This window comes from Phyllostomus discolor, chromosome 8 (assembly GCF_004126475.2).
Source record: "Phyllostomus discolor isolate MPI-MPIP mPhyDis1 chromosome 8, mPhyDis1.pri.v3, whole genome shotgun sequence".
NCBI classification, from domain to species: domain Eukaryota; kingdom Metazoa; phylum Chordata; class Mammalia; order Chiroptera; family Phyllostomidae; genus Phyllostomus; species Phyllostomus discolor.
In genome coordinates this window covers 121,756-134,231 of record NC_040910.2, presented here as the reverse complement: position 1 = coordinate 134,231, position 12,476 = coordinate 121,756, and the positions used below count along the sequence as shown (strand labels likewise).

At 55.2% G+C, this 12,476-nt stretch overlaps 1 protein-coding gene across 6 annotated transcripts in view; it reads right to left on the bottom strand.

Annotated features, from left to right (window-relative positions):
• Window positions 1-12,476, bottom strand: part of ALPK1 (alpha kinase 1) — a 56,006-nt gene that overhangs the window by 19,496 nt on the left and 24,034 nt on the right. For 4 of the 6 annotated variants that reach the window (XM_036031707.1, XM_036031706.1, XM_036031705.1 and 1 more), the window contains 2 exons: window positions 2,207-2,405; window positions 160-219 (listed from right to left, as the gene is read on the bottom strand). In XM_036031707.1, coding sequence (XP_035887600.1) covers window positions 160-219; window positions 2,207-2,405 — 259 coding nt within the window. The remainder of the gene's footprint in view (window positions 1-159; window positions 220-2,206; window positions 2,406-12,476) is intronic. The other 2 variants (XM_036031708.1, XM_036031710.1) reach the window with 2 other exon arrangements.

Sequence of the window (12,476 nt, the reverse complement as noted above, 5' to 3'; positions counted from 1 at the left end):
ACTGGCGGCTAGGGAAGGGTGCAACTTGGACAAAGCCCCTTCCTTTATTGGTGGCAGGTGGAGTGGGAACAGCTAACACTCAGCGATATGGGATCCCTACCCTAGACCCCTGGGGACCCCGAGGGCGAAGATCCCTGTGAGGGTGTGAACGCACTTTACCTGTTGCTCCATCATTGCTGATCAGACTGCTCAGGATATACTCTGCTTTTAGAAGTTTTCCTGAAAAGAAGCAGCCAAATACCACACAATCAGCTCTGAGCACAGCTTTACACACCACCCATGGGGCACGCTCTTAAGATCAACGCCACACTAGAGCAGGGCCGCTCTTGGAAACGTTCTGTTCCAAAATCTAAAACCTGCAACTTCACCGTCTACAAAGGGGAGAAGACAGACGAAGTCCCAGGAAGTGGTAGGTGGGAAGTCTGGAGTGGCGATCCAAAGCACCCACAGGAAGGGGCCAGTCACGTGCAGAGACTGTGGCTTGAGAGGGAAAGCAAAGGTCTCGGCACAGGAGCGAGGCCCACAGGCAGGGCTCTCCCGCCACTAAGGAGGGGCCTAACCCTTGGACAGCTGTCTCTCTGTGAGCAGGAAACGTAGTTGTTTGTTGTCTTATTCACCCCTCCTCCCTGGTGCCTGCAGGCCCCTTGTGGCTTGTCCCCTGGGACTCCTCAGGCCTCATCACCGGGGACCCTCAGTCCACCCGCCTCGGTCACAGCGGCCTCCTTGCTGTCCCTGGGACCTGCAGGCCAGTTCGTGCTCCAGGTCTTTGCACCGGTTCAGTCTGGCCACGTGGTGCAGGGTCTGCTCGCCCGGGCCCCCAGTTTCCACGTCACACCACAGCCACACCACGCACAGCGAAGGTGCCGCATTGGCTCTGTCATTGCCACCAGCTGCCATCAGAAGGAATGTTAGTGGTCAGCGTTCCCTCAGGCCCAAACAGTATAAAATGTCCCAGACCAGGGCCATTTAAAGGAAGGAATTTCTCCTGAGGTCAACTCCATCCCTGCGGTAGGGTGTGGGCACACTTCAGGACCAGCTGCAAGGACAGGAAAGCGCCTGGGCTCCGCTGGCTACGGTGCAGGTGCGGCAGGACCCGGAGGGCCTACTCACATGTGGAAGCTAACGAACACCGCACCGACGAGCGAGCGGCGGAGAGACAGACTCCAGATCCGGAGCAGGCGGACCACTGGGGGGGGGGGGGGGGGCGGGGGCACACACCCAACGAGAAAAAAGGGGAACCACGGACACGGACAACAGTGCGGCGACTGCAGGGGGGAGGGGCGAAGGTGGGAGAGGGTGTGGGGGACAGATGGTGATGGAAAAAATACAAAAAATAAATGAAAAAAATTAAAAAGAGAGCAAACGGGCTCGGGTCTGAAAAGCCCATTTCCGCCCGGTCCGGACACCTCGCTTCTCTCCGGAGTCCGCAGTCGCCCCGTGAGCGCAGTCGGCCCAGTCCCTCGTCGGAGGAAACGAAGGAACGACGTTTAACCCCCCACAGCCCCGAGTCATCGGCTCCGCAGCAACGGCGGACACCGTTCGTGAAAAGGAGCCAGTCCCGCTCCCGCGAGCGGGGGCTTCCGACGTGGGCCTTCCTCCCCTCCCTCTCGGAAACCGGAGCCGGGGGCCACGCGTCCGCCGCCTCGCGCTTCAGGGGGGCGGAGTCTGCGGAAGGGGACCTGGCGGGTCCCCGCAGGCCCCGCCCCTCCTCGCCCCGCCCCCGCCAGGCGCCCCGCCCCCCACCGGCGCCCGGGGCTCGCGCGCAGCCTCGCAGCCCCGTCTGCCGCGGCCGCGCTCGCGGTGACGCGAGGAAGGAGCGCGCTTCCAGCCAGATCAGGTGCAGCGCGGGCCGGGCGCCGCGAGTGACGGAAGCCGGCGGATTACCTCAGTGTCTGTCGCGAGCGCGCCAAAGGGAGACGGGACAGCGAGAGAAAGCGGAACTCTAATCTGCTCTTTAAAGGCTCTTGGGCAGAAGCACAGCATTCAGAGTCCCCGTTTGAAAGCAGCGGGGCGGATTTGTTAGGAGACAAAGGCTCCAATTAGTACTTTTCACACCCTTTCACCGCGTTCTCCGCGGCTCCGGCTCTGAGGCCCTTTATGCCAACCCTTTGTGCCGGGGACCAAGGCCCTGGCGGGCGGCGGTTGGCAGGGCCCGGAGCCGCGGGCGGGGGCGCCCCGGGCGGGAGGAGGGGCGGGGTGCGCCTACCTGCGTTGACCGACACTCGGGCCTGGCGGATGACCAGCTGCGGGGCCACGGGCGCGGCGGGCCACAGCTTGTGCAGCCCCTTGGCCACCTGCAGGGCTTGGCGGGACGCGTCGAGCCCGTACAGGAGCCGGTCGCTCACGAACAGGATGGCCGCCGCGGTGGCGTAGTCCCGGGCCAGGATGGAGGCCTTCAAGGACACCTGGAGGTCGTGAAGGGGCACAGTGAGCTGGGGGGACAAGGGCCCAGTCAGCAGGGAAGACGGCGGTCCTGGGACCAAGCCTAGTCTGCCGGGTGTTGTCTACCTGCCAGGGACAGCAGCGAAGCCTAGAGCAGGGGAGGAAACTGTATTAGTGACTGAGTCCGAGGAAGAAAGTCAGGACAAGTCCAGTTCAGCGTGGGATAAACAATGTTCCTTTCCTTCTCTTTCCTCCTCCATTCCCAAGATCGTACAGGTGACAAGTGCACACTCAGGGTCTGTCCAGAAAAAGTCCAGCCGTTGTTAATATAATGAGAACAGTTGCGCGACATCCATGTGACCTGGCAGCCGAGGAGAGTGGACTGGAACGCACATGCATGAACAGTGACGACTTCACTGTACCAGTGGACTGGAATGCACATGTGTGAACAGTGATGACTTCACTGAGTGAGCGTGTGCACTGTGTGCCCATCACATTCAATATGACTGAGTGAGTAGAGCAACAAATCCACGTCAGGTTTTGAGTTAAGCTCAAGCATTCATCCACAGGAACTACTGGAATGACTCAAAAGGCTGCAGCTATGGGCAACTGGTGATTGGCAGCTTCATCACTACAATATGCCTGCTCCTGCACCATGTCTCCTGCAGAGTTTTTTGGTGAAACATCAAATCACTGAGGTGATTCATCCACCTATAGCCCAGATTTGGTGCCCTGTGACTTCTGGATATTCCCCAATCTAAATTCACCTTTGAAGGGGAAGAGATTTCAGACCATCGATGACATTCAGGAAAATATGATGGGGCAGCTGATGGCAACTGGGAGAACTGTGTGAGGTCCCAAGTTGCTTACTTTGAAGGGGACTGAGTCGTCATTGTCCTGTGTGCAATGTTTCTTGTATCTTCTTCAATAAATGTCTCTATTTTTCATATTACATGGCTGCATACCTTCTCAACAGACCTTGTATTTTCAAATGACACAAGGTAAACCTGACAAGTGCCCCTTTGTTTCCCGACTCATTTCCTGTCTCTGCTCTGTGACCCTGGGGAAGTGGCTGCCTGACCCCGTTGGCACATTTGGGAGTGGGACCTGGGCTGTTCTTTTTCTTGGGAATAAGCAGACTGAAGGAAATGGATTCCTCTCTGCTCTTGTGCATCCTGTCTTACTGGAAAGCCACCCTGTGTGAGCTGTCCTGCTTGGCCTAGTAATTCCTATGCCTGACTGGGAAAGTCCACGTAATTCTGGGGTTCACGTGAGCAGGCCCCTTGTGCTCTAATGCAGAGTTATATCTTCCAGTTTAGCCTTTACCAGAACTAGAAGTGATATTTAGTCTTGTGTCTGCCTAAGTCTTTTGTTAAATAACCCCTCTTTCTGCCTCCAGGATCCAGGAGGTGAAGGGAGGTGGTATTTACTAGACCCGCCCAAGGACCCATCATTCCCGGGCCCGACAGACCACAACCTCCTGAGGCAAACTGCTGTGCCCAAGGCCCTGCCTCTGATATAGTCATGTATTTTGCTACTTGACCTTGACCCCACCTCCCCACCCCACCACCAGCTCAAAGCTAAGCTAAGAGCACCCGCCTGTACCTGGCTCCATGGCTTTCTGAACTGGCTTCAAAAAATGAACTTATTAATCTGAACTAAGAAACACAGAAAGAATTTCCCAGAGACAGGATGGAAAGAAGCAGGAAGTAGGGTTTAGTTGGGACCCTTCTATGGGCAACACCAGAGTGAAGACCCAAGAGTGATGACTGAACGCCAACCCGCCATACCACTAGTGCACTTCCCTGGGCAACAGGCCTCCTTTCGGTCCCACGTGTGTCTTTGTAGTAATATAGCTTCATAGTAAAAGATGTCCCATTTTATGAGTTTGCTTAAAGAACCAATCTGAAGAACACAAGTTTTTTTTTTAATTTGTTCTCACCCAAAGACATGCTTATTGATTTTAGAGAGGGGGAAAGGAAGGGAGAAAGAAAGGGACAGAAACATCCATGTGTGGTTGCCTCTTGCATGCGCCCTGACTGGGGACCAAACCCACAACCATGCACATGCCCTGACCACAAATCAAACTGGTGACCCTTCAGTTTGCAGAGCGAAACCCAGCTGACTGAGCCACACAGGCCAGGGCTGAAGAACACAAGTTTTAAAGGACAACAATTCATTCATTTCACATTCATAGAATGTAAATTCAAAGATGGAAAAGAAATGGGTGTTTTATGTCTGCCTGCTTTGTTTGCCAAAGCCGGTCTCTGGGGGAGGCCTCTCTGTGCTGGGTGCACAGAAACCCCATCTCTGGTCTGCAGCCTTGGCCACTTCCTGCAGAACTGGTGGCTTCTACCACTGCCAGGTTCCCTATTACCTCACTTAATTTCATTGTAACCGAAAAATCCAAGTAAGATAGGGAACCTGAGGCTGAGAGGTTATGGGACTTTCCAAAGTTACAAAGTTGAAAGAGTTAGGGTAAGGGAGGAACTCAGTTCTCTACCTTTTGCCTTCTTTTTTAAATTGTGGCCATAACACAGAACATAAAATGTACCATATTCACCATTTTTACGCGTACATTTCAGTAGTGTTAAGTATATTCATCTTATTTGACTCAGACCTCCAGAACTGCTTTATCCAGCAAATATGAACTCTAAACCCCTTAAAGATCCCCCTTTTCCTTCTCCAGCCCCTGGAAACCACCATTTTACTTTCTGTTTTTATGAATATGACTACTCTGGGCACCTCATATAAAGGAAATTGTACATTATTTGCCTTTTTTGTGGCTGGCTTATTTCACTGAGCATAATGCCCTCCAGGTTCATCCGTGTTGTAGCAGGGATAGGATTTCCTTCCTTTGGAGGCTGAATATTACTCCACTGTACGTGAGGGCCACGTTTTGTGGATCCATTCATCCACTGACAGACATTTGGGCTGCTCGAAGCTCCTGGTTATTGTGATGAATGCGGCAAATATCTCTTCGAGATCCTGCTTTCAATTCTTTTGGACAAATGTCCAGGGGTGGGGCTGCTGGATTGTGTAGCAGAGGAAGCGCTATACTGTTTTCCACAGAAGCAGCACCATCTTGTGACCCCCCAACAGGGCACAGAGCCCCGGTTTCGATGTGCTGTGCTGTGTCAGGCCTGGAGGAGATGTGGGTCGGATGCTCAGCACGGCACCTGGCACACCGGGGGCGCTGAATAAACGACAGGGAAAACCAGGGAAGAATTAGGGGAGAAAGTCGATCCACGCATTCCCATGGTTGTGCATGACAAAACCGAGACACACAAAAACGGTCTCCTAAGTTACAGTCAGCGGGATTTTCTACAGAGTAAAAAGTAAATAATAGTCACACACCAGACACCCCTAAGGCAGAAAAAGCTAAACCTCTAATTTTTAAGAATATCTTTCACCCCCTCTGAGGCGTGTGGTTACTGAGGTGACACGGATGGAGGCCCCCTGTCCTGTGCACGTGCGGGTGGCTCTGGGCCATAGGGGACCCGCCCGCCCGCACCTGTGAACAGGCTGCAAAGCCCACTCTGCCCCTCGTGAACACGCCGAGTCTCCAGCGTGGCCTCATCTATTCCCCCTCCTGTTCGTAATGGATCGGCACACAAAAGCCTGAGAGAGGGTGACCTGCCAGACAAAGGCCCTTTGAGCTCCTTGGAAAGTAGACTTGGAGGAGATGGAAGGGGTCCAAGTGGCCCTATTATTTCCACTTGCACTAATTAGACATTTTTCTGTCAGCCATTGAGCACTGCTGAGAGGCCAAACTCGCTGAATTCATTTCTAAAGTGTTTACAGAAGTTTGCATCTGTTTGTGTCTCTTCAGGAGGAAAATAAGCACTTCAATAGCATTGTGGGAACCCGAAGGAAGCCGGGCTGGAGGGCCTGGTACTGCAGCTGCATAACTTAGCTCCCTCCAGGCTGCAGGCCCTTCGAGGATGCACCAGGAGGTGGGGGCAGGCGGCGGGGGGCATGTCCTGCCTGGCTGCTGGCTTCTCTCCCCTTGTGACCCGCGCCTGCTGCGCAGGACACCAGACTGCGGGTTTCGTTCTCTGGGCTGGCAGCACTCTGAGAAATTAACACCCACTTTCATTTGCTGCCAAGGGCAGGCAGTACATTCCTCAGCAGCAAAGCGGAGTCACCAGCATCCTGGGAAAGTCCCCCAGGAAGCTGGGAGCCATGAAAGAGGCCTGAGCACGTGGTGGCAGGACATGGAGGAGTGGTCCCCACAGTCCCCACAGGCGCTGGGCCTGGTCCTGCACAGTCAGATCAACTCGAAAGAGTGCTCTGCCCCCAAAAGGCAGGAAAAGAATACAACACAGGCCCCGCAGGGCAGCCTGGGAAAGGCATGCTGTGTGCAGGGACTCTACCCGGTTCTTTCTGTTTGCTTGTAGGCCCACAGGGACCGACACCGCTCGAGGACCCGGGAGTATGACCCTCTTGGATGTGACACAGGACGCAGTGTTGGCCCCGCGTTGGGTAACCTGAGGTAAAAGCGGACAGGAATGCTGTCCCTTCATCCTTCCTTGGCACACACCTGGGGGAGCCCGTCTGCAGGGCCACCACGTCGGGTTTTTCCTGTTGCGTGATCACATTTAGTCCACACGCATGGCTGTGGGTGCGGGACCGTGCTGCGTGTGCAGCGACAGGCCACACGCCAGTCCCCTCACATGTGTCTTTGGGAGCGGAAATTCGGGTTAATTGAGTTTAAGGCACAAAGGGAACTTCAGGGCGGGGAGGCTGAGTCAGGTGCTAAAGGAATTAAACTCCACAAAAAGATTTCAATACATGGATGATTGAAAAAATGCTAACGAGCCTTTCTCAGGGCTTTTGCCGAACCGCGGCAAGGGAAAGTGTGCCGTTTTCATGGCTGCCTGCATTAGCACCAGCCCCTCCGGCGCCCAGCAGCAGCGGATCCGAGATGGGTTCAAAGCGCGATGTGCTCCCAGCAGTGACAATGGCAGCTGATCTCCTGGGGGGCGGGGAGAGGGGACTCAGCACAGAGGCCATCTGGCACTGCAGTTGCCAGGAGCAGAGGAAAGGGAAACCGGCTGCAGAGCCCACTGGGAGGCCCGAGCAGGCGGGGAGAGGCGCTGCAGAGGCGAGAGAACGCGGGAGAGGTGATGGACATAGCTGTGCACACGGTGAGCACGCCCACCCGGAGTCGGCCCACCTGCTGCAGGGCTGGGGTCCTGCGCTCGGGGCCTGCCTGCTTCCTGACCTGTGAGGAGGAGAAGGGGAAACCCAGAATGCTAACGCTTCTCTGGTCCTTCCTTCGCTTCCCCAACACAGCACAAAGACTCAAGCACTTTTGGAAGATAGTTATAATCTTTTCTATCTCAATGTCTACTGTTCCCCCCAAATCTACTGTAAACAATGCCTGTCTGTTTAAAGAGAAAGAAAGCAATGCCAAAATAGACAACCACCTCCACATCCTGGGGCCAGGTACCTGTGAGTCTGACCTCTGTCCTGGAGGTTGATAAGGCCCTTGTGGCTCCAGCATCCACCCTGACTCACCCAGCGCCCTGGGCCCTGCCACCACAGCCCCCTCACCCACTTCCCACCTGCGCCCATGGCAGTGGGCCCTGAGTACCCACCTCAGCAGCATGACAGAATCAGCTCGAGCACTGGATGCTCTGAGCTGTGTCTGCAAGTCCCCCAGGTCCCTCCCCCCAACAAGCCTGTAACCCCCGGGGCAGCTGCACTGGGCCGTCTGTCAGTCCCTCCGGCCCTCACTCACCTCTCGCCTCTCTAAATTCCACGTACATAGATGCAATGACTTATAAAAGGCATTCTTCACTCCTGTGCCGCTGTTTCTGTTTCTGTCACGTGTGTCTGGTCGTCCCAGCCATGGTTTCTGTGGGAGGAGGGTGGTGGCCTCACACTGGAACCACTAGGGCACTGCGTCCCATCAGGGCAGAATCTCTGCAAGTGCAGCCGGTGGCTCAGGGCACACCAACTGCAGAACGGGCCTGGCCTCCCGCCTTGCCAGCCCTCCTCCCTCCGCCCTTCCCATGCAGGTGAGTTATCTGATCTGGCACACCTGCTGGGCATACCTTCTCCTTCACACCTTCCTCCGTGTTGTGCAGTGAGGGGGGCCCTGCCAGGGACCACGGGAGTCTCAGTGAAGAATTCTCCCACCCACGGCCTGGATACCTAATGCTTTACTCTCTACCCACTTGGAATAGTTCTGCAATTGTCTTCTAGTGGGTTCTGAACACAGGAGAGGAAGATGGATGTTATTTATTCTCACTTGAAATTCCCAAATTGTACCTGATTCTCTGCCTAACTCGAGCACTATCCAAGCGAGTGTGGCTGGAGAAAAACCCACAGCCATGATGCTGAATTTGTGCCCCGGACCTGACACGGGCCCCCAGCAGGCCTCCCAGCCACGGCGCTGACCCCTGTGCTCTGCAAGCTGCCACGCCCTTCCACCTCCTCCCGCTTCTTACTTCACCACGAAGCAGTGCACGAGAAGGGCTCCTCCCGTCCTCATGCCCGCGCCCGCATCCGCCAGCCCCCTGGCGCTGCCGGCACCGCATCTCCTCCGCCACAGGCTCAGGCCGCCCAGCCTCCGTTCTCAGCTCCTCCCTGTCTTCCTCCGGGACACCCACCTTCTCCTCCACACCGTTCATTCCCCCGACCCTGGGGGGTCCTTCTCACCAGCCGACAAACATACCCTGAGAGCTTCCATGTCAACACGTCCTCCCCTAGCTGTGCGTCTGTCTGTCTGTCTGTCTGGATGCTGGTAACGAGAACAGCACAGGCCGGGGGTTTGTGAGCTAAAGAAGCGTGTCCCACAGGTCAGCAGGCTGGAAGCCCGTGTTCAAGGTAACGCAGATCTACTGTCTGGTGAGGGCTGGCCTCTGGGCCCACAGACGGCACCTTCTCGCCGAGGCTCCCGGGGACCGTGGTTGTACAGGCACTGACCCCGAGCAGGAAGGCTCATCGCCCCCGAAAGCCTCCACCTCCAAAACCATCACCCTGAGGTGAGATTCCAAGGCACGAACCCAGGGGACACAGGTGTCCAGGGCACGGCAGCCTCTCTGCAGCTCCTGTCCTGGTTCTCTGCCTCTTTGTGGCGGTCTCCAAGGCGTGTTCGGCGTCACTGTCTCCTCTGCCTCACCTCCAGCTCTGTCTTCACGCTGTGGCTCCCACCCCCAGCTCCCACGAACCCACCCGTGAGGAGCCCACAAACTCCCAGTCCAATGACCGCTTGTTGACCCTCCTCTTATGCAGATTCCTAGAAGCATCTGCTGGTGACAGTCGTCCCTCTGGTAATCGTGTGACTTCTGGTGTTTCCCACTGTCCCGGTGATTCTGAAAGTGTACCACAGCCATCTTTGGACACCCTGACAGTGACATCCAGACAGAGGCCTGGGAACTCCGTCTGACCTTGGCTCAGCCTGTCTCGCCTTGTAACTGCACCTGCGTTAGCCTCCGGCCAAGCGTGGCCCGTCTCTCCACCCCAGTGGCGGGGACGTGGGCTGGGGCTTCTGCTTCTCTCGTGTTTGTGCCAGAGCTTTAAGTGAAGTATCTGTTGCCCATGCCAACAGGAACGCTTTGCGGAACAAAGGAATGAAGGTGCGGAATGAAAGAGAGCTAAGCTGGCAAAACCCCGAAGCACAGAGCTGAAGGTGAAAACTCCCTTTGAGAAAATTAGTTGCTGAACGAGTCACAGTCCAAACGACACTGAGCTCTGCGGCCCCGTCCTCCTGTGATTGACAGGAAACCGGTCCTGCAGTGAGTGGTTCTCAGCGGCTTTCAGAGCGTGAGTCAACCGAGAGCTCATCGGCGGAGGGAACTTCGTGGCTTCCCCAGAGCCTCCCCTGCCCTACCCAGCCAGCAGACCCGAGGCGCCTTTTGACTTCCTCATAAATCCTCACTTCACTTACCATTTCCTAAAGTCACACTAGAGGTTTTTAAAACATTTCTCTGCCATCTTGTAACAAGCAACCCTTACATGCGCTCTCATTTATTTATTTTTTAACTCTTGACCCTTTCATAGTTTAAGTTGTTCAACAATTAAAATACCAACAACTTAAAGCACCAAGATTAAGATATATTAGAAAAAGTTGTTCTGGAAACTAAAGTGACCAAACGTGACTTATCCACAGATTTTTTTCACCCGAGATGGCGTAAGAGATCAGCTTGGCACTTATGTTCTTGGTCTCCGTGAAAGGCTGCGAGGCAGCAGAGACGCGCCCCAAACGTCTGTGGCGTGAAGGCTGTCGATGCCCCACGATCACGGTTGCAAAGCCAAAGAAAAGATGGGAGACAGACCCTCCTCCTGAGCCTGCTGCCTCTCCTCAGATGGCACTCCAGCCAGCGAGTCATAGACACGGCCCTCTGGCCCCCGGGCAGGAACGCTGCTGCTGCTGCCGATTCCCAGGGGCGGGGGAGGGAGCCAGGTATCAGTCGCACCATCCTCCCTGCCCGGCACCTCAGGCCCAACCGCCAAGGCGGGCACTCCCTGTATCCGCCTTTGAGAGCTGTGTTTTCGTATCCCCACTCATCGAGCCAATACTGTTCTTCCCAGAAGAGGGAACGTCCTTGGAAACAAAGGCGGCACCCATGCCGAGGCCGGCCGGGCCCCTGGGCCCTCACCACCGGGCGGGCTCCCGGCTGGAGCAGCGCCCGCCTGCCGCAGAAGCTAAATGCCTTCAGTACTTTTGAAAAATCCATCAAAGGTTTCCCCGAATGATATTTATAAGAGCCTCACTGTTCTCTTTCAGAAACTGAAACGCCTTCCCCAGCACTTGAAAAAATTGCTCGTGCTTTTCATCTCTCCCTCTCAGAGTGTAAACATTGTTTTGAGTGAAAAGAGCTGAAGGAGAGCTTACTTTCCCTTGAAATTTTATTTTTAAATAAGAGAAGGAGAAAATCCTTTTTCTTACCAATACTAATAATACAGGTCAAAGTGTCAGGCAATATACAATTAAACAGAAAACAAAAAGCTCCCCCTCTTTCCCAGTGCACAATGGGCCGGGATATAAATCAGCGATGGAGATGAAATCACACTTCAAAGCTGCGGGGCATTTCTATGGAGGAGGAGACCATCGGAGGACGGGAACCCTGGGCGGCAGGGCGTCCCTGAATGGTCGGAAACTAGTGAGAGCGGGAGTGAGGTCCCCACAGCCCGTGACCCGGGATGTGCTTTGTCCCCCAAGGGCAGCTGCAGTTATCAACAGATGTTTCTGCAATAAATAACTGGTATCATCCCGGAAAGGACCCACCTACCTGGGGAGAGGACACAGTGCCAGAAACCCTGCCCGGCTTTTCCAGCCTCATTAGTCTCCTGTCTCCCAGGTTTCTGGGGTGTCTGAAAGTGTTTTCGGGGCGAGAGGGGCTGACTCTCTTGAGTCAGCCAGCTCTGTGTGGCCGAGAGGGCAGGTGGCCCCGACATGAATGTCTGCCCGTGGTCACTCACCGGGGCAGGGCAGGCAGGGTGGGACGGGGACAGGGCAGCGGGGAGGGCAGGACGCATGGCACAAAACACACACACATCTGTCTCGATTAAGTTCAGCCTAAGAGCGTAACATGTGAAGGGCCCACACGTCAGCCACTCAGGCACTAAGCTGTCCACCGCTCCCCCTGCATCTTACCCATTCCATTCAGTCTTCTGTTTGTGAAACTGACTCAAACCCACCGTGTTTACACTCCATGTATAATGATGATTTTAAAAAGGAGGGAAAGCATTTTACGGGAAGGATTCATGTAAGGAAAAAAAGGTAGAAACCTTAGATGTACGGGGAAAGACCGTAAGAAGAGATAACTGAACAGACGGACTCGGCATCCTTCAACAATTTCTTTGTGAGGACAGAATGTTCCCTTAACTGATCATTAAAGGTTGGCCCATCGGCCTCAGGAAAGCCTACTATTGAAGCTGGTACAACGGCGAGACCCTCGAACTGTGGGATCTCCTCCATCCTTTCAACAAGCCTGAGCAGGGCGGCACTACGTCCACAGGGCGGTGGCCCCCGGCCTTGCAGAGCACAGGGCCCCGAGGCCCTGCCGGGTTCGGTTTCACCAGTGTGGCTGTGTAACTTATCGCTCCTGGGTGCGCCCAGGAGGAGATTGCTCCCGGGG